Source organism: Prosopis cineraria, unplaced genomic scaffold (assembly GCF_029017545.1).
Source record: "Prosopis cineraria cultivar Desert tree isolate PC_DT_omini unplaced genomic scaffold, ASM2901754v1 PC3, whole genome shotgun sequence".
NCBI classification, from domain to species: domain Eukaryota; kingdom Viridiplantae; phylum Streptophyta; class Magnoliopsida; order Fabales; family Fabaceae; genus Prosopis; species Prosopis cineraria.
Window position 1 is genome coordinate 32,788,973 of NW_026555334.1, and position 20,856 is coordinate 32,809,828.

The window sequence follows — 20,856 nt, forward strand, 5'->3', positions numbered from 1 at the left end:
CTATAAACATCACCAACTAGTTCCACTGCAGTTGTGTTACACTGTTTCACGAATTTTTTGGGTTGGGGGGGTGCCGATGCATTTGTATGGGTGGAATCAATATTTTCATAATCGCATTAGATATTGAACTGAAAATATCAATAGTTCACAATTTACATGGTTTAATTTTGATCAATGATCGAATCAGTGACATAATAATTAAATTTAAAAAAGTATATATGTATATAATAATCTAAATATAAAAAATAAATATAAAATTATTACTTAACTTAAAAATAAAATTAAATATTTTAAATTTATTATGATTTAATAAACCACATGATGTGATATAACATCAAATGGTTAAAAAATTAATCATTTAAAAAAAAACATAAAAAATTATATTTTTTTGAACGGTTCAGCTTTTAAAAACTAAATTTAGTTTTCAATTTGACGGCCCAACCCTCCTAACAATTTTTTCATGCTAATCAAGTCCAATTATCCAACTCCGTCAAGTTTTTTAATTATTAGATGGAATGACTCCAGCTAACAAATATAAATCACATATATTAATAAAATCACAATAATGACATTTTACAAATTTATTTTTTCATAATGAAAGTATAAAATTTAAAAAATATTCCTACACATTTAATCATCATTTCAATTCTCTTTTATTTAAAGGATAAAAATAAAAAGTATCATTAATAAAACTTTTTTTTTCTTGAATATCTTATATTTTGAGATAAAATTTTTTCTAAAGTTGTGTTATAATTTGAGACGAAGAGTGTATTTTTTATTTTGGTTGTTTTTGAATAAGATCCAACAATTACCTAAAATCAAAGGAACTCTCTTTTTTAACTTGTGTTCAATTATTTACGTGATGCTGATGAATGGTGTTTTAATCATATGCTTCCTTAGCTTTGAGTGCACGCATTATCAAATAATCAATTTTATTTTCCCCCTCTTCTTCTGATTTAATTCAATTTTATATTATTTATGCGTGCTGACGAATTATTATTGAAAATGACGCATGTTTTTTTTAAGTTTCCTACTTTCTTTAGATCGATCGCTTAATCATGCATGGCTTGAGATTGAAGCAACGAGCGCTCAATCACTGTTACCTTTTATGAGTGAAAGACAAATCCAAAAAAAGCGATATTGTGAATAATTCACCTTTAAGTGCGGTCATATAACCACCGATGACTTTTTTCGGCTAAAAACTTGACAATCTTTATTGATAAAATGCATACATACAACCAAACGACATCACATAATTAATTAAGTTCACCTGTGATTAGTTTCAACCGCAATCACGCACTGACAAAATTAACAAAATAATTATTCAATTATAAGCTTAGATTTAGTAGCAAATGTCTATGTGTTGTTTCTTTCGTAACAACAAAATTACAGACTTCAATAAATATTTCGCTTTCAGTTGATATGCTTTGCATGCTTTAATTACTTCGAATTCAAATAATATGTGGCGATGTTTGATTTTTTTTCCCCCCAATGTCATGCTGACGTACAAGACAATATTATATTATGAAATCATTTTTTTAGAACGGTTTCTGAGAAAAAGAAATGGAACAAAAATTATCGTACGTAGTGCAGACTAGGCCAGTTATAAAAGTGATTATTTACTGTAAGGGCGCAAGATAATTTTTTAAAAAACTTAACAATTTTTTAAAAAATAACAATTTAATAATAAAAAATAATAATTATTTTAGAACTAAAATTATAATAATATAAATAATTGATCATCATTTTATATGGTATTTTATGTAAATATACTTTTCATTTGTTATCTTGAACTTCATTAGAATATTAAATATCTAATAAGACTTTGAATCCAATTTTTTTTTAATTCAGATGGTGCAAAACATATTAAGAGCAAAGGGTGTAAAGTTTTAAAATTTATATACCCTAAGTATAATTTTGTCTAAAATGAGGAGATGCACTTGCACACCTTGCCATATAGTGGCTCCACCATTGTATACTATATTGGACAAGCAAGTACTAAAGATTGGAGCGATAATTGAACTTTTATCAAGGCACTAGTTTAGAAGTTAATTATCAAAACCAAAGTTGTTAACTCGCACAATTTAGATAAACTTGTGATCAAAATACAAATGCAAATCATAAACTTGGATTGTAAACTTATATGAATCTATCTCCATTAATAAATAGCTATTGAATACATAATGAAATAATTAAAAAATAAAATATGACCATAATTTAAATTTTTACTTCAATTAATAAATAGCCATTGAAAGTATATGATTAAATAATTAAAATATTAAATATGACTATAATTTAATTTAAATATATTTCAAGTATAAATAATTGAAATTAAATTCATTTATATTAATAGACTATCATACTTAATATATAAATTTTAAAATAGAAAAAAATTATTTTTTTCTTTTTTTATTAATACTTCCTCCGTTCAAAAATATAAAACATTTTTTGAAGAGTTAAATATTCAAAAATATAAAACATTTTTAACCTTTTGAGATATAATCATTTGTTTTTTAAAGTGCTTCTATTGATAGTGACTTTATATTTATTTTAGGGCATTTAATGGAGATAAATATAAAAAGATAGAAATAGTTTGAAAGTAGATAACTACTTTATTGGGGGTAAGATTCAGTTAAAAATGCTTTATATTTTTGAATGAATGGAGTACTACTTTTACTTTTTGAGTTCTTTTTTTTTTTCTCTGAACTAGATCCTACTAGTTCTATGAACAAAATTATACATAATATATGCCTAATTAGCTTAACTTAGTAAAAAATTGAGGAGTTTATCAAGTTTATATATAACACGATCAAATTTATGAATGAGTTGATACGATCTTATAAGTTAAAAATATAAAAATAATAAATTCAAAGAGTTAACTCACTACTTTAATTAAATTTATGTCTAGTCAGAATTTAAAAATGAGTTGATATAATTTTATAAATTCAAAACATAAAAATAATAAATCTGATGAGTTAAATTGAAAGTTTGACAACAATGGTCAAAACCTCAGTTGAATCATGACAATTAAGTCATTAATTTAATAGTTTATCAGTTCAACTTGACAAATTGACCTGAATTTTGATGGTTCTATGTAATTGAACCACTCCAACTTTATTGATATTTTTGAGATCAAGTTTTCACTCAAGTATTAATTGACTAAAAAAAAATAATCAAATGTCGTGCTGGATTTGAAAAACTGGCACATACCTCTCCTTGAAGAGTACTACTGGAAAGAAATTCCTGGATGGCCGCAAAATTTTCGATTTTATGTTATGCCAGCAATATAATTGATTGTGACTTTCAAGAAACGACAGTGACTGAAATGTGCGTGTGCGTGTGCGTGTTGCTTGCATTTTATATTTGCCCATCTGCATTCACGGTGCTGATTAAACAATGGGAAATCTTCATGCTATCCCTGCGATGTAGACGCATTCCCAATTAACACGCCGCACAAACTACAAATCATGAATATTTTCCGCCGAACTTTTCAATTTTTATTTATGTTTTTTTTTTTGAATTTTGAGAAATCAATCTCGTTTCTCCATTCCCATAAATAAAAGTGTAATTAAAAAAATAATGAGATCACGATGATTATATATAACAATAAAATGTATGTTTCATTATTTGCAAGAATTAAGTGTAATGAAAGGAATTAATCCCTTATAATAATTAGAATCAAAGGTCAAATCTTTGCTATGAAAGGTATTCATATTTAGTTTTCAATCCTATCTCACAGAAAATTGTCTTTAAAAAGATAATACATGCATGCAATAAAAAATATAAATTCTAATTAATCTTCTTTAATTCATGAATTGAGTCGAGGAAATTAAAGTTTTAAAAAATTTTAAGAAAATGACTAATTTTAATTGAATTCACTAATTTATTTAAAATGGTTAGGTCCTATGAAAAAACTGAATAATAGCATATATATCAAGCAAACATGTATGATGTATGGTTCATGATAAAGGCTCAAATGTGAAACTTCTAATAAGAGGAAATCAATTCCCTAACTAATTGATACAAGTACTTGATAATGAACATTTACTATATCTTATATTAGGGAGACTACATCGTTAACATATCACAGTAACACTCGCTCTATATTAACGACTTTAACTCATATTTATCAACCCTTATTTTATTGTGAACCTCTTATAAAATTGAAAATTGTAAGGAAGGTGTGTTTTCAATCTCACCATATATCAATCATTGGTCACTTGGCGGCAGCAAGATTTATAGCAATTAATTAAAGAATCCATTAATTACTAACTATTCACTTCAACTTAAATTAACTTCTACGGTGCAAGACAAAATTCGGAGATAATGTTTCAGGTCTCTTCACAAATACTCCTAAGATGACCCAAAATTTCTGCCAAAGAGCCAAAAAAAAAAAAAAAAAAAACAGACAGCAACATAAAAGACGTTGTTATCTTTATAATTAGCAGCGACGGTCGGGTGATAGCCATCTGGCACGCGTTTCAACATCACCTCGGTTGTATATTCCGTCTCTGTTTCTTCCAATTGTTAGGAGTTGGGACCAAATTATTTTGTTCTCATTTCAGTACATATAAATGTACCTCATTTTCAAGCCAGCCTTCTCTCCATCGTTTCGTTTCTAGACCTTTCTCCGTAGCACAGGATTCTTTTTTTACTTCTTTTTCTTTTTGTATTATTATTATTATTATTATTATTATTATTATTATCCCAGCATTATAAATGTCAGCCCTCGTACTAAATGGTCAGTTGCCCGTCGAAGGTTAGTTGTTCTGACTGCAACCCCATCTCTCTTTTCTATTATTATCATCATCATCATCATCTAGCATTTGCCTTTACTATATAGAAACGGGTTAGGTTAGAGGCAATTTTTTTTTTTCTCCCTTCTGAAAATAATTTCAATTCATTACACCGTGTTGCCCTGAGCATTGTAGCCATTACAAAATAGAATAATCACATTCAAGAATCTGTTAAAAAAATTATTCACAAACAAAAATTAATACGAAATGAATTATTGTTAAAATAAAAAGATGAGTTTTTTTTAAATGAGATTTGTTGTTAGTTCTTGTTTGTTAATAATTTTTTTGAAGGGTGCTTGGATGTAATTCTTCCTGACAAAATCTATGAGCACATGTTGGTACACACGACGGCCGCGCCAGATCATTAAAAAAAGTTTTAACGAGATTAACCCATATACCAATATATGATTAATTAATAATGGTCACCTAATTTAATACATTTGTTCCATGTTTTTATATAAACTTCATTTTTCAAAACCTTTTCTAAAATATTGAGGACTGCTTGATTTAACTAGTCAGAGAAATTAAATAAGCTTATATTAAAATTTTGAATTTGAGTCTTAAAATCTGCAAATGTATTAAATAAATATATCAAAAGTATTATCGAAGTTATAGCTGGGAATATGAGTTAACTCGGATCATATGGATTGACTTATATAGGTTAAAGAAAATGTGGATTGAGTTGGGTTCAATCCATTTTCACACCAACTCATTTTGTCTTCTTCAATTTATTCTTTTCATGAATTTAAAAAAACACTTAAATGATTGATTCCAATTTGATATATTTTTCATGATTTATTTTAAATATACCAAAATATTAGCTCACAATATTAGTACAAAATATATAAATTGAGCCAACTAAGTAAGTCATGCTCCTTATGATTTATACCAACAAAAATTTCCCACTTCTTTCTTTTTGTAAAAAATAATATGGGTATGGTTAACCCATATAGTTCACCGGTTATATAAGTTGAGTAAGAAAAAATTAATTTTTATTTGAGTTATTTTTTTTCCAAATCCAACCTGACTTTTATAGTAGTTATTTAGGCTAACCGAAGTACCTGTGAGGCTGCCATTGATAATAATAGTTCCAACTAATGAGAGTTCAAATAAGTTTGAACTCGAGGTAGTAATACCTTTAGATTTCTCAAGATATCAAGCAATGGAATACATATAAACAGAAATCCTCTATAGAATTAGTCGTTCAATTGCTTGTAATACTGATTGGTGATATATAATTATGTTAATATGCTATGGTATGTTTTTATCATGAAGCTACTAATATAAGTAGATATATGTAATTATGTTATCATGGATTTTATTAGATAATAATATTATTGATATTAGTATAAATATTGGTTTTTTAGCAAATTGTTGCTTTCGTAATTTTCCTGTTTTGAGATTTGTTGAGTTTTAAGACGTGTAAGAGAATATTATTTATCAGTTTGTGTGTAAAAACTCAAATCGCAACTCCAATATAAATCCATAGAAAAAGAAGCACAAGGAAAAAAAAATTTAATCATGCAATTATTTAAATAAAAAATTTACATACATGAATTCATTTATTTTTTTTATTTTCCTTGAAAAAATCAATGTATGGATCGAAGTGATTTTGATTAAATAACTTCTTCTGTCGCAAATTATAAAATAATTTTAAATTATGCTATGCATACTAATAAAACTCAATAATGTCACTTTATAGATATACTTTTTTAAAATAAAACTATAAATTTTTAAAAATACTTCTGCACATTTAATCATTATATCAAAATATTATTTCTTTATCCATTTAAAAAATAATATCAGAAAAGCATCAATAATGAAACTTTAATTTTCTTAAATTATCTTAAATTTTGAATAATAAGGTACTTTTAAAATTGTTTCATAATTTGGGGCAGGGAGAGAAGTTAATTAAATATGTATTTTGAGAATTTGACGCCAATCTCATAGCGTCCGTTTGACTAGCCAACCAGTACGCAGAAAAATCTATGGTGTTCACTGTGTATATATAATTATTATATATAACATATGTAACAGCGACACTGCTTGTCTAATCTTTTTGCATATCATCTGAGTGAATCTTATTTAACTTTATTATGTAGAACTTAGGTCCTGCCACAGCCATATAAAATAATCCCCTCAATTAAATTTAATATGCGAACACAAGTTTTTGTTCATATTAAAATATACTTACTTTTATAGTCAAAGATAAGGGACGAGAACATTGGAGTGGTGATTTAGGCTAATCTAATCCAAAAAATTGAAATCAATTTGATTAAATTATTGGTGGGTTCCGACCAAATGTAGGCCCTTGCACACAACATAAATCTGAATTCAATGAAGTCAGGGTTCTAGAAACTTTCTGGAATAAAAATAAAATAATTGGTGCTTTGCTGTAGATAATTTTGTCCAGATGAACCTGGAAAAGAGTTAAACATAAATATTAAAGTAGTTTTTCTTCTGTCCAAAATTATAAGATAACTTTAAAGGTATTTTTTTATTTCAAAATATATGATTTAATAAAAATAATTTTTTATTAATAATATTTTTTTAATATTATCATTTAAGTGGAGACAGAATTAAAATGATTGTAATGTAATGATTAAGTGTACAAATATAACATTATATTAATTGAAGGATATTTTTAAAAGTTTATATTTTATCTTGAAAAAATAAATTTATAAAATATCATTATTAAACTTTATTTGTATCCATAACCTTATTTTAGATTACCTTATGATTTAGAACTAGAACGGAGGGGTAATATTTTTTTCAAGTAAGATGTAATCTTAATATTAATATTAATGACATGATTGTAGGTTTGTCACATCATATTATTTTCTTTGGGCTTATGAGTGAATTTAATCAGCCATTGAAAAGTTCGGCCTTGACACTCACGCACGCCCCTTGGCACTTTTCATAAAGCTTTACTAACTACTCGTCTGATTTCTGATAATTAAATAAATTGGTTAAATGATATATATAAATATATATATTGCAATTTTCCAAGGTTGTCCTCTCCTTGGGAGAGGATGGAAAATCTATAATAGTTAGCAGCTGAAACAAGCATAAAATATATAAGGAAAAATTGCTAGTAAGTCTCTTTTTGAGATCAAAGAGGTGTCGAGGATTAAAGAATCAAGGTACAAGCAAATAGATTTAGGATACAAACAGATAGGCTTAGGATATGTTACATGTATGCATGTATATGTACGTACGTACGTACTTACTATGGAGTAATTATTTGAAGTCTCGAGTAATTATTTGACACAATCTCTGCCTTAATTTTTAAGTGATGTCTGATTCAAGCAAAAGAACTGAGACTCACAATGATTGATGGAATATATATTAATTGAGAATGATGAAGAAGGGTAAAAAGGATATGAAGAGAATAAAAACAAAAAGTAGACGGGAGTGGTCCCAAAAAGGACATGGCGAGGTGGCCAAACAGCCAGGCCAGTAGGCCACGGCAACCAATCAAATCTGGTTCTATATATATATATGAAATTACAAAACTACATATACCTTGCGAATAGTTTTATTGAAAAATAATAATGAAGATGAAGATATCATGAGATTTAATTTTTTTAAAAAACATAAAGTCTACTTCATTTCGTTATGTTGTTACTTATTTTCCTCGAAGCATATAAGAATCTGAATAAATCGAATTCACAGTGTGTGCATGAACGTAACCCCAATCCAAACCCACCACCCATCCAGTTTCGTGGCCTTAAGGGCCTTCCCTTCCCTCAAATATCAGCACCCTCACTCTCATTTCATGTGCTCTAACTGACACACATATCTACTCTCAGCCACACCTCCTCTTCTCTCTCCCCACTTCCATAGTCGTCATCTGTCCTTAGCTTATCAACGTTTTCTTGCTCTTATACTTATTTCGCTCTCCTTCTTCCCTCTCTTCAATATCCACAACCCCCTCCCATGGTTTCTCTCTATCACCAATCATGCCCGCTCTCTTCTTTCTCCCTAGGTGCTTGGGAAGTCATTCAACTAGTAGTCGAAGCGGCGGCGATAGTGGCATCGACGTCGTCGCCGATGACAGCAGTCCGAACACCAGCTCATCCGTCGAGTGCTATGCCTGCACTCAGGTGGGCGTCCCTGTCTTCCACTCCACCAGCTGCGACAGCTATCATCCGCCGCAATGGGAGGCTTCCGCGGGTTCTTCCTTAATCCCTATCCAGTACAAAACCACGGCGAAGAATCTGAGGCAACGGCCCAAATCGGGGCCACTCGGGCGAGTGTTGGACCCGAGGAGCAAGCGCGTGCAGAGTTGGAACAGGGCGTTGCTGCTGGCGCGAGGGCTGGCGCTGGCGGTGGACCCCCTGTTCTTCTACGCGCTGTCGATAGGGAGGGACGGGACGCCGTGCCTGTACATGGACGGAAGTTTAGCGGCGATAGTGACGGTGTTGAGGACGTTGGTGGACGTGGTTCACGTGATCCACATGTGGTTGCAGTTCAGGCTGGCTTACGTGTCGAAGGAGTCGATGGTGGTTGGGTGTGGGAAGCTGGTGTGGGACGCCCGTGCCATCGCCGCGCATTACCTGAGATCCTTCAGAGGCTTCTGGTTCGATGCCTTTGTGATAATTCCCGTTCCTCAGGTTAGAAAATTTGCATTCATTCTCAAACTGTTTCCAATTCGAATCTTCAAGCGTCATTGCCACGTGATGAGTTTATCATGCATCAATGATTGCTGTGTCTCATCCAAACTCCAAATTACGCCTCCTTCCTCGCAAGTCTCATCTTTTGACACAGTAAAAAAGCTGATTCCGTACGCATATATGGGTGACTTTATAAGCAGTTTCGGACGCTTATTTTTACCTTACCAATAACGAGATATACTATTATATGAAAAGAACTATGCCTGGTACAGCCACATAATTAAATTTACAATTGAACTATCAACTAATGTACGGTTTCTTGCGATTCTTTCTATTGAGCATCTTAGTTTGGCAAGACTAGCTTAAGAAAGTATTGCAAATGGTCTGAATTGATGTGTTTCTTCCTTTATATTTGCAGGCAGTGTTTTGGCTGATACTTCCAAAATTGATAAGAGAAGAGAAAATTAAAATCATAATGACGATAATGCTATTGATCTTCTTGTTTCAATTTCTTCCCAAGGTTTACCACAGCATCTGCATGATGAAGGGGATGCAAAAAGTCACGGGCTATATCTTCGGCACCATTTGGTGGGGCTTTGGCCTCAATCTCTTAGCTTACTTTATTGCTTCTCACGTAATTAACCGCACCCTTCGGCTCCCTCTGTTGTTCTTACCCGCAAACTCAGTTTCGAGTTTAAGTTGAAATGATCAGTTTGTTGTTTCGAACCTTGTTTCCTCTTCTATTTGCAGGTAGCAGGAGGGTGCTGGTATGTGCTCGCAATTCAACGTGTAGCGTCGTGCCTCAGGCAGCAGTGTGAAAGAGGGTATGGGTGCGATCTCCCTCTGTCTTGTTCAGATGAAGTGTGTTACAAGTTTCTGTCACCAACAGGCACGCAAGGAACCTCGTGCAATGGAAACTCCACAGTGGTGGCAAGAAAGCCACTGTGTTTAGATGTGAAAGGACCTTTTAAATATGGCATCTACCAATGGGCTCTGCCTGTCATTTCCAGCAACTCTTTGGCTGTCAAGATTCTTTATCCTATATTTTGGGGTTTGATGACCCTAAGGTATATATATTACCGAGTAAAACATACTCTCAATTATCACTATTTGTGGACGAAGATAATGCTTCAAGTCCGTGCATAATCCTTCTCAGGAATCATATCAAGTTATTAAGATTTTACTTTATATTGTTGTCTGTCGTTCATGATTTAGAAGCATCTCCTCAACCATATAGATTAAACGTTTTGTTTCATGTGGAAATTCCCATGCAGCACTTTTGGCAATGATCTTGAGCCCACGAGTAACTGGCTTGAAGTGATTTTCAGCATATGCATCGTACTCAGCGGACTAATGCTCTTCACTCTGTTGATTGGTAACATCCAGGTATATCATATAGACCCAAAGAACTTGAAAAAAAATTTCTGGTGAAGCTCTTTTTTTTTTGGGGGGGGGGGATTGGGCCAAAAACACAGTTACATAAACGATTTCATGTCGAATATGAGGATTTGTCGCTTCCGTGAAGGTTTTCTTACACGCAGTAATGGCGAAGAAAAGAAAGATGCAGCTGAGATGTCGTGACATGGAATGGTGGATGAGGAGGAGGCAACTTCCGTCCCGTTTAAGACGGAGAGTTCGCCAGTTCGAACGCCAGAGATGGGCGGCCATGGGAGGAGAGGACGAAATGGATATGATCAAAGACTTTCCTGAAGGACTGAGGAGAGACATCAAGCGTTATCTTTGCTTAGACCTCATAAAAAAGGTAACAAGAATTGCCCCAGTCAGTGGTTTGAGTTTTCTGCAAATCATTTCAGCGAATAGATCAAAACAGACAAATCGCTTTTCTGGAGATTAATCTATGTATCTATATATAAAAAAATCTATATCAAGCCACTATAACATGAGACTTGGATTAAAAAAGAAGAAAATGATAGAGCGACGTGGTGTGTGTTTCGCAGGTACCTCTGGTTCATAACTTGGATGATCTTATCCTTGACAACATCTGCGATAGGGTTAAACCCCTAGTCTTCTCCAAAGATGAAAAGGTGCGCGTACACATCAAGAAGACAGTTGCTACGTAGTCCTATTTATTTATTCGATGCTTTGGATATTACATTATATGAGAGCACAGCATGGAAGACCATGTTTTGACTAACATATACGAGCTTTTTGTGAAACAGATTATCAGAGAAGGGGACCCAGTGCCAAGAATGGTGTTTATGGTTCGCGGGCGCATAAAACGCATCCAAAGTCTAAGCAAAGGCATGGTGGCCACAAGCATCATCGAAGCTGGGGGGTTTTTGGGGGACGAGCTTCTCTCATGGTGCCTTCGCCGGCCATTCCTCGACCGACTTCCGTCATCATCTGCCACGTTCATATGCCTGGAATCAGCAGAAGCCTTTGGTTTGGAGGCAGATCACCTCAAGTATGTGACGGACCACTTCAGGTACAAATTCGCAAACGAGAGGCTAAAGAGAACGGCGAGATATTACTCATCTAATTGGAGAACGTGGGCTGCCGTCAACATACAATTTGCATGGCGGCGATACAGGCAGAGGACACGAGGTCCGGTGACCCCTGTGATCGAAGATGGAGGAAGCAGTAGCACTGAACGCAGGCTTTTGCAGTACGCTGCCATGTTCATGTCATTAAGGCCGCATGACCACCTTGAGTGAAAATTTTAAATAAAAAAGGAACGCCTCTGGTTGTTCCTTGAAGTTTGTGCTTTGTTATTCAATTCCTTAATAAAATTTTGCCTCCCCGATGTTTAAGAATCTAAACCAGTTCTCTCAGTGTGAGACTCAAAGCTCATGTACTTTAACTGGATTCAAACATTTTACCATCTTTCTCAACACCCATCTTAACTAATCCGGTGAGGCGATAACCATACAAGGGCCAAGGGAAATTTATTAAACTAAATTAGAGATTAACAAGCAATGATCAATCAATCCGTAACAGGAATATAATTAGTCAAAATAAAAGGGAGCAATTAGAAATTGCGCGGCCTACTTTGCATCATTATTTTCCTAAATCATCAGCGTGAATGATATGACTAAAATGCACCTGAAAAGACGTGCTATCGGTTAAGAGATTATCATATTCAGATCAAGTCAAAAAGACAAGAGAACATAGAAAGAGAGTTTCCCTGCCGATCAGGGTAACTTGGGTAACTTTGTGTCATCTCATCTAACAAAGGATCAAAGTACAAGAATCAAGAGGAAAGAGTGGTCCTCGAAATGACGTCAAATGATATCCCATTTTGTTGAAGTCTTTCCTGAAGATCAGTAGGACCAAAAACTATACCTGGAGGATATACTCCTCCGTTTGGTAGGTTGTCCCGTTGGCTGAGAAGCACAAGAGCACATTGAATTAGAGTGATTGGAGTGGTGATGTATCCAATTTCAGGTCCCATTACTCTAGTTATAATTTCCATATCAGGTTCTGTGTTCCCCTGTGCCACAAGACTCCCATTGCTATAACCATGCCCTACAAACCACATCTTAAATGAAGCGCTTTCAACCTCTTCTTCAGAAGGACCTTCCTTCCTGAACCCACCAAGGCTAAAGAATGAGGGAAATTTCAATAGAAGCCACCTTCCAAAAGAAAAATTTCCCAAAAGACCGAAGAACACCCCAATTGTAACGAATCCAAAAGTCCTCAACAAGGATTTGGAGCCTACTTTCACACCAAAATGAGCCGGCTTCACAGTTGACCAGTATGCTCCCCGTTTCTCAATCACCTCAGTGCTATCATTCCTTCCAGGGAGACCACGGGGATTCTCTGTTAGAACTGCAAGTGTTCTTCGAACAACAACTGAGTCTGCTGAAGGTAGTTTTACTGCCCAAAGGCCAATTTTCTTCTGGTGTTCAATAATTCCTTTGGGGGGAGGAGGTCCAGGAATCTACAAGCATTAAGATAAAGGTTGATATAATGACATAGTATTTAAACCATGTAAAAGAGTGAAAGAAGGGGGCAGATGGTCAATAGACAACACTGGCAAGATCAACATTAGTTCAAGTTCGTCGCAAGATCAAATTTGAGACACAGAATGATCCATGAAAGTAAGAAATCAAAATTTCTGACATTCAAAATGATTTGTAAGTTAAAATACCCCATTTCCCTTCCACCAAATCCCACATTTTGCTCCATCGAGCTCAATTTCAAGGTATAGTTGTACAAATCTTTCGATGTCTCAAGTTATCTATTTTTTTATCAGGGTCTCTCCCATATAGATGTGCAGTTTGCTGGCATGTTTGACATACTGCATTAGACATTATATAGGTTATGTGATTGGTTACAAAACTAAGCCACCACATATTGTCACAACTAAGCCATCATATATAACAAATTATAAGTTGTAAACTTCGTACTTTATAACAATTATTCCCATTGTTTATACCAACTAAACATCCGCCACAAATACTGCCGAGGGGAAATAATTGAATGTTGACTTTTATCACAGTAAACCACCACTACATTCACATGTACTGACAGAGACAGCTTGAGTATGCAACCATTTTTACTGTTCTCGTGTCAATAATTAGAATCATTTCTGCACTGGCTTTCCTAGAACTGACATGGATCATTGGAAATACCACTCTTGCTCCATCATTTATGCTTCCGTTAATATTCAATTACTCAAATCGCTATCTCACCATGAAACAGTCCTCCAACTTCTTTAAGAAACTTTCTTACCAACTAGACGACTATGGAGAGTTGCAATTAGACTTGCCCCTCACCTCACCTACATTTCTACATCAGGAAGCCAGTAAGTTCAGAAATGCCTCGAGGGCTTAAACATTTTTCAAGTCTAAGATTCTCTTACCACTGGCCTAGCTCTTCGGGGTCTCGATCGTCGCAGTTCCTGCAACTTCTTTGCATTAGCCACGCCCAAAACAGCCGATTCGTAAGTCCCATAGTTACCCACAAGCCTTTTGTCGGACTCCAAGCTCAAGTACGCTTCGATACGGTTCGGCACCGACGGAGCCTCCCACTGCCTCGAATTGAACATCAGTCCCATTTCAGCAGGAATCGAGTCAAACCCACATGCCGATATCACCAAGGAGCCTGTCTCCACGGCCTTCTCGTGGTACTTGGCCTCCATCCTTTCCATGAACTCAGGCTCACCACTTATATCCAAGTAGTCACACCCGGTTTCGGCACAAGCGGCAACAACAGGCTCGCCGTAGAGACGAAAGGGGCCGACGCAGTTGAGAATCAGCTTGGTCCGGCCACAGAGCCTGAGGAGGGAAGGGGGATCTGTTGTGTCGGCAGTTAAAATCGGGATGGAAGGAGGGGGATCAGGACGGCAGGCCCATTTAAGAGCTTCGAAGAGTTTTGCAGGGTTGCGACCTGCCAAAGCGATGGATTTGAGAGGGGAAGAAGGGGCATTGAGGAATTTGAGAGCTTCTCTGACAACGTATTTGCCAGTGAACCCCGAAGCACCCAAAATTATGAGGTCAAAATCAGAATTGGAATCGAGTTTCGGGACTGTTTCCATGGCTTCGATGAGAGGAGCTGCTACGCAAGAACCCGCTCTATTGTTCGGAGAGGTAGAATCAGAAGGGACACGCATAGGAGAAGAAATTGGCAATTATATTCCCCCCTCTCAAATTACAAAATATTTTATTAAATATATTTAAAATAAAAATATAAATTTTTTAAAACACCCATTATTTAATACATTTAAAAAAAATAAATTTAAATTAATTTTAAAGAGAAAAAAATAATATTAAAATTAATATATTTAATAAAATCTTAATCTATTTAAAATATTTTATATTTGAAAGTGTAAATTGTTTTTTAAAAATGTTCTATTATTTGAAATGGGGGAGTAGTCGGAGTACGATCTTTTTTGGGGTTGTCAATTTAATGATTTTGATTTATATTTATTCAAATATAAAAATCAAGGCAAGATAATTAAACTATTTATTGGTATTATCTTTTTTTTATTTTTTCATATTAAATGTACATTTTAAAATATATTTTATTTTTTATATATATTATTTTACTTTAGTCATGAAAGTGATGAAGAGATAAAATTGGAAGGAAGCAAATAATGATTTAATTTGCATATAAAATAACTTTAAAAAATCATTAATTAATTTATTAATTTATATGTAGAAACAGACGGTGTACTTCCAAAGTCACCAGTCACCACCCTTGCTTCACCCTTCTTTTCCATCCTTCTCTACCCTCCTATTTATTGATTTTAATTTTTAAGGGTCCAATCACCTAGTTATTTTTGTATCTATTTTAAATTCAATAACAATGAATTAAATTGTTAAAATTTAATAATATTAAAGCTACTTTTACATTTACTAAGTTAGCCATTTTCATATTATATAAATAACAATCAATATGTCCTTCATTCAACGTTTTTTTTTTTGGCCAAAGAAGTACTTCATTCAAGCATAACAAAATTGTCATAAACGTTTGGAGGGGTAAGAAAAATAGCCGACCAGCAAAAAAAAAAAAACAAAGAAGAATCAGGAAAAGAATAACACGACGCTAAGCTCAACCAATGCTCGATCTTGCTGATGACATTTAAAAAGGTTCAAGATTTAGAGAGGTCTTTATGACATCCATTGTTAGAATATTAGATAAAAGAAGTGAAGGTGTTTCCTCCTATCTTACCAAGCATCTTTACAAACTTTAGTTGCCTGTCATGAAGTTATTACTTTCACCTAAAGAGCTACTCAATGAATATGTAGCTCATCCATTTATATGTCCAAGACTCATTCCCAATCCCTTCAATGTGAGACATGATAGCTTTTTTAGCCAACCCTCCTATTACAAATGGCTCATTGATAAAGAAAATTTAAATTTAACTCTAAAGCTCCATTTGATATGCAAGTTTTAATTTAGAGGGATTGGTATTGAAATTGATATTAGAATTAATAGTGGGAATGATATTTGAAAATTATGTTTGGTATGAGGTAATACTTATAGAGTATACTTATTTTATTTTATTTTACAATTAAATATAAAGTATGAAAAGACTATACTACCCTTAAAATTTAAAAAAATTAGAAACCTTCTCCCAAAAAGTATGGCAGCACAGGGCTCATCTTCTCCATACTTTCGTGATTGTGCATCTTTTGAGAGAGGGAGATCAAGTTTGGACCTATGAGAAAAGGAGATGAAAGTGATTGCGAGATCAAAACAACGATGGCTGTGAGATCGACGAAGGAGAAGGTAGCAATGGTTGCAAGATCCAGAGGTTGTGGTTGTGAGATCGGAGAAGGAGAAGGTGTTCGCATTGGCCGGTGGCTGTGAGATAAGAGAAGATGAAGGTAGAAGGCCAAACATGTACAAAAAATAGAGGGTATTTTAGTTTAAAAAAATTCAATCTCAAGTTTAAATTTTCAATACCACCTCCCCTATGGGTTTCATTAATCCTATCTACATGAGTTTCATCAAACCCAAGGATTAAAGAATCCATCATACCAAATGTTGTATCTATAAGTTTCTTTAATACTAGTCCCAGTCCCAACTTCTCAATACCTCATACCAAACATAGCCTAATATTACTTTATCAGAGGACCATTATTCTCTCTCTTTAAAAAAATTAGCTCAATGAAGTGTGTAACACATCCACTTGTGTGCTTATGTCTCTCCTCAAGTCCTTCAAATATGGAACGTAACACGTCACTTTATTATCTTCATGATGAATGAAAGAAAAAGAAAATTCAGAATTAGAAGCCACAAAGTCCAAATTATCAAATGCCATCCCTCCATAGGTCCATTCACAAAACTCAGGACAATGATCTCGCTCACAATTTACCAAGTTTACCTTTTAAGTGTGATAGAGAGGAGAACATAATACATATCTTCTGAGAGTGTGAGATTGCTAGAGAAGTTTGGCTTTCTTTAATTAACCCTATATATTTGTCTTCTTTGCTTTCTTTTAACTTGTAGGAATGGCTAAAATATAACTCACAGCATGAATTGGGTAGAGTTGACAATCAATAATGGCCTCGGATAAAATTTTTTTGCTCTGTGTGTTGGATGCTATGGAAGAATCGATGCAAGAAAGCTATGGAAGGAAAACATCTTAATGCATTTGAAATTGTTTAAAGCATCAAGTTTCATCTGATGGAAACAAAGGCTAATGAAAAATTCAAACATAAAATTTTTTTAGAACATGGAAGGCTTGAAGGAGAAATGAAGACATCCCTCGACTAGTTATTATAGGCTTGATACAGATGAATCGGTTAATCAAGAGGGATATGCTACTTATAGAGGGGTCATTAGGAATTCAAGAGGAGATTGGATTATGGGATTCTAAAAATGACTTAATTTCTCACCACCTACAACTGTTGAACTTCAGGGTCTCATGGAAAGATTGAGGATTAGTAAACAATATAATTTTACTTAGATTTACTATCATATTGACTGCATCACTTTGATTCAGCTTTTGCAACATAGATGTGTGCCAGATCATCCACTTAGGCAAGAGGTACATGAAGCTAGACAACTCCTATCTTTGGCTAAAGGCATACATGTTCGATACTCTAATAGAGAGATCAATTGTGTGATAGACTATCTTGCCAAGGAAGTACATAATGTGATCGACTGCTTTGTCTTTTTGAATACATCCCCGCTAAGTTGTGTTTTTATCGTTTAGATAGAAATGTGTAATTTGTTTTGTTTACTTTTCCTCTAGTGTTAAGAATTTTCAAGTCTAGACTTATCTTATAATTTTTTTTAAAAAAAAAGACAGTCACTTTCAAAAATGACTTTATCATGCTCAATTTCAATCATAAAAGCCAAAAGGAAAGCAATCCCAAAAAAACAAAAAAACCCCAAACAAAGTCCCCGGTATCATCTCTATGATTCCAACAGCAACGGCATTATTATTAGGATTAAAGGTGACCTTATTATTAGGGTAAACATTCAATGTTTAAACCACCCTAATGTAAAAAAAAAAATCATCAATTACTTATACTATGTACAAATCATAAAACAAACAATGTCATGATTCATTATTCTAACAGCACAAAAGTTTTCTATATTATAATTATTAATTTATATAATTTTATTGTTTTTTTTTTCAACATATAATTTTTAGGGCATTTGCACATATAGCCTATTTCATAAGACCAAATAAAAGAAATAGTCTATCCTTTCTTAAATTTAAAAAATAGCCTTTTTATTACTTAGTTTATAATTAATTTACAAAATCACTTTTTTAATATCTACCTTTTGCAAATACTGGAATATTCAAAAAGCAAGAAATCTTTAAAATGAGAAAGATAAATGTGAGAGAGAAGACAGAATTGGATGTGAGAGAGACAAAAGTGAGACAACAAAACAGTGTGAGAGAGCCACAGTCATGACTGTAAGAGACAAATGTCAAGTGAGATACATCGACAAAACGGAGCACGTCAATGAAGAAATGAAGTTACATATTCATGATTGTTTATTTTATTAGTTTAGGTATTTAACTTTCTGTGATAAACTAAGAATCCAAAAATACTTGTGGATTGTATTTGATTTATTTTAGGTAAATGATTATGTATTTTTGTGTTATTGATTTGTAACACTACATCGTTGATATATTGTTGTATATCACTGATATACTATCGTAAATCAATATAACTAGATAATCAGACGTAAACTTGTTTATCATTGATAGTGCAAATCAATAACACAAAAAATACATAATTATTTATTTAAAATGAATCAAACACAGTTTGTAAAAAATTCAATGTTATCGAGAGATATGAAGATGGTGAAAATTTAATGATAGATAATAGATTCTAGTGTGCTCTTTTGCTTTCAGAAATGAAGATTTCTCTTCAATTTCTAATGATCTCTTCATAAGAGAGGGAGAGAGAAGAAAGCTCTGCGATGAAGAAAGACACTGACAATTTTATATTTAAAAAAAGAAATGATTTAGAGAAAAAAAAAAAGATTCAATCAATTAATAATTAGTTACAATAGATATATTGTGTTTTAATAATAAATTTAATCTAAGGATAAAAAAGTAAAATATATTTAATTAATTTTATGAATGGGCTATACTCCAAAATATTCAAAATTTTTATCCATAATTTATGGGAGCTGTTTTTTTTTAAGGCCATTGAGCCAATTTTCTCTAATTTTTATTGCTTAACCAAATAATTTTTAAATATAAATTTATGAAAATTTCTAAATATCATGCAGATATACAAAAAAAAATGTTTTTAACTTATAACTACGCTTCTTAAGCTTGCTTGTTAAACAATCTTAACTCCTAGAACTTACAAGTTAAATTTTTCTTCCCTAATCCCATAACCCAATGTAATAACAGTGCTTATTTGAATTTCATTTGTGATGACATATGTATTCACGCCACGAAACTTGAAAGTTTTCATAAGCTCCAAATTTTATTAATTATGGTTTGGTGATATTTTGAGTTTGTCAACTTTGCCGCAGAATGTAGAATGAAGCACATCACTTGTCACCACCCTCACGTTGGTATTAATATGAAAATGCTAGAAGCCATCGTGAGGGCATAATTATGGTAACCCCCAAAACGCCTTAAACAGTTTGAAAACAATAAAAAAAAAAAAGATCACAATTTACAACTTGTCCGAATGAATAAGAACAAGATTGAATGACACAGTGTGAATTATCCAGCCTACATTTTTTTCTTAACGGTAACCCTACAAGTTGTCAGAGCCTTCCAAACGAGCTCCATTATGCAGTCAATCAAGCATTCAATCTGTGGTCTTCTCTATACAGCTTGCATTGGGCCGATGAGTCCGATGTAATGTCTCACCAACCTTTCTCCGGCCCATAAGCCCAAGAACGTCCTCCCAGAACCCAATGCTTCCAACACTGCCCAGCCCAACAACACTTGGGCTGCAAGCAGCTACCAGTCCAATACCCGGCCCTAATTTCATCCCTTAACTGCTCCTTCTCCCTCCATGAAAGAACCTCAAATCTCCACTCCCACCACAATTCCTCTTTACCATTTCAGCTGCGCAACCCACACTCTCCCTCGTCCCATAGTACAAACCCTTCATCACCTCTTCCAACACCCCGCTTGCACTCTTCTCCAGGCCTTCCTCTTTTGGACCCACAGAAACAGGCCTGCGTCCAATGGCCCACCAAAAACAATGGTCTGTTGGAGGAACATGCCCTCCTCATCCATCGTTGTCGATCTCGTCTCCTTGATGGACATTAAGGACGGCCGGTTAGTATGATCCCTGATGGGCCCATAGGCCCAGTGGAGAGAAGCAGGATCACACTGTCCGTTCGAAAATGTGGACCCATCCACTTCTCGGTGGCAATCAACAGGCAGCCCTTTTTCGGGCTCGTGTATAATGTGGGCCCCATTTTCCCCAACGCTGATGGGTGGCGGATCGGGGACGGAAGAAGAGGAAGGCTCGTCCCGACGTCGTTCTTTGCCGTTCTCCGGCCACAGCTTAGCACGGAAGGATCGCCAATCTGCG

At 33.9% G+C, this 20,856-nt stretch overlaps 2 protein-coding genes and 1 pseudogene across 2 annotated transcripts; 1 reads left to right on the forward strand and 2 right to left on the reverse strand.

The window, feature by feature from the left end:
* The first annotated feature begins 8,483 nt into the window (after nt 1-8,483).
* Nucleotides 8,484-12,192, forward strand: LOC129307365 (cyclic nucleotide-gated ion channel 2-like). Its single transcript, XM_054948302.1, has 7 exons — nt 8,484-9,412; nt 9,831-10,046; nt 10,163-10,479; nt 10,687-10,798; nt 10,938-11,174; nt 11,371-11,457; nt 11,593-12,192. The coding sequence occupies exons 1-7, from the start codon at nt 8,759-8,761 to the stop codon at nt 12,085-12,087; spliced, it is 2,118 nt and encodes a 705-aa protein (XP_054804277.1). The 5' UTR covers nt 8,484-8,758; the 3' UTR covers nt 12,088-12,192.
* Nucleotides 12,193-12,489: 297 nt separating this feature from the next.
* On the reverse strand, nt 12,490-14,970 carry LOC129306312 (probable mitochondrial saccharopine dehydrogenase-like oxidoreductase At5g39410). Its single transcript, XM_054946837.1, has 2 exons — nt 14,238-14,970; nt 12,490-13,313 (listed from the first exon to the last, which is right to left on the reverse strand). Exons 1-2 carry the CDS (start codon nt 14,910-14,912, stop codon nt 12,624-12,626), a joined length of 1,365 nt encoding a protein of 454 aa, XP_054802812.1. The 5' UTR covers nt 14,913-14,970; the 3' UTR covers nt 12,490-12,623.
* Nucleotides 14,971-19,833: 4,863 nt separating this feature from the next.
* Nucleotides 19,834-20,856, reverse strand: part of LOC129305524 (uncharacterized) — a 22,859-nt pseudogene continuing 21,836 nt past the window's right edge.

What these genes read in the sequence shown, in the direction of transcription:
- LOC129307365 (XM_054948302.1), top strand. Translation starts at nt 8,759, where the DNA reads ATGCCCGCTCTCTTCTTTCTCCCTAGGTGCTTGGGAAGTCATTCAACT. An exon ending in TGGGGTTTGATGACCCTAAG is followed by an intron (nt 10,480 to 10,686) that starts GTATATATATTA and finishes ATTCCCATGCAG; the next exon opens with CACTTTTGGCAATGATCTTG. An exon ending in TGTTGATTGGTAACATCCAG is followed by an intron (nt 10,799 to 10,937) that starts GTATATCATATA and finishes GCTTCCGTGAAG; the next exon opens with GTTTTCTTACACGCAGTAAT.
- LOC129306312 (XM_054946837.1), bottom strand. Translation starts at nt 14,912, where the DNA reads ATGGAAACAGTCCCGAAACTCGATTCCAATTCTGATTTTGACCTCATA. An exon ending in CCCGAAGAGCTAGGCCAGTG is followed by an intron (nt 13,314 to 14,237) that starts GTAAGAGAATCT and finishes TAATGCTTGTAG; the next exon opens with ATTCCTGGACCTCCTCCCCC.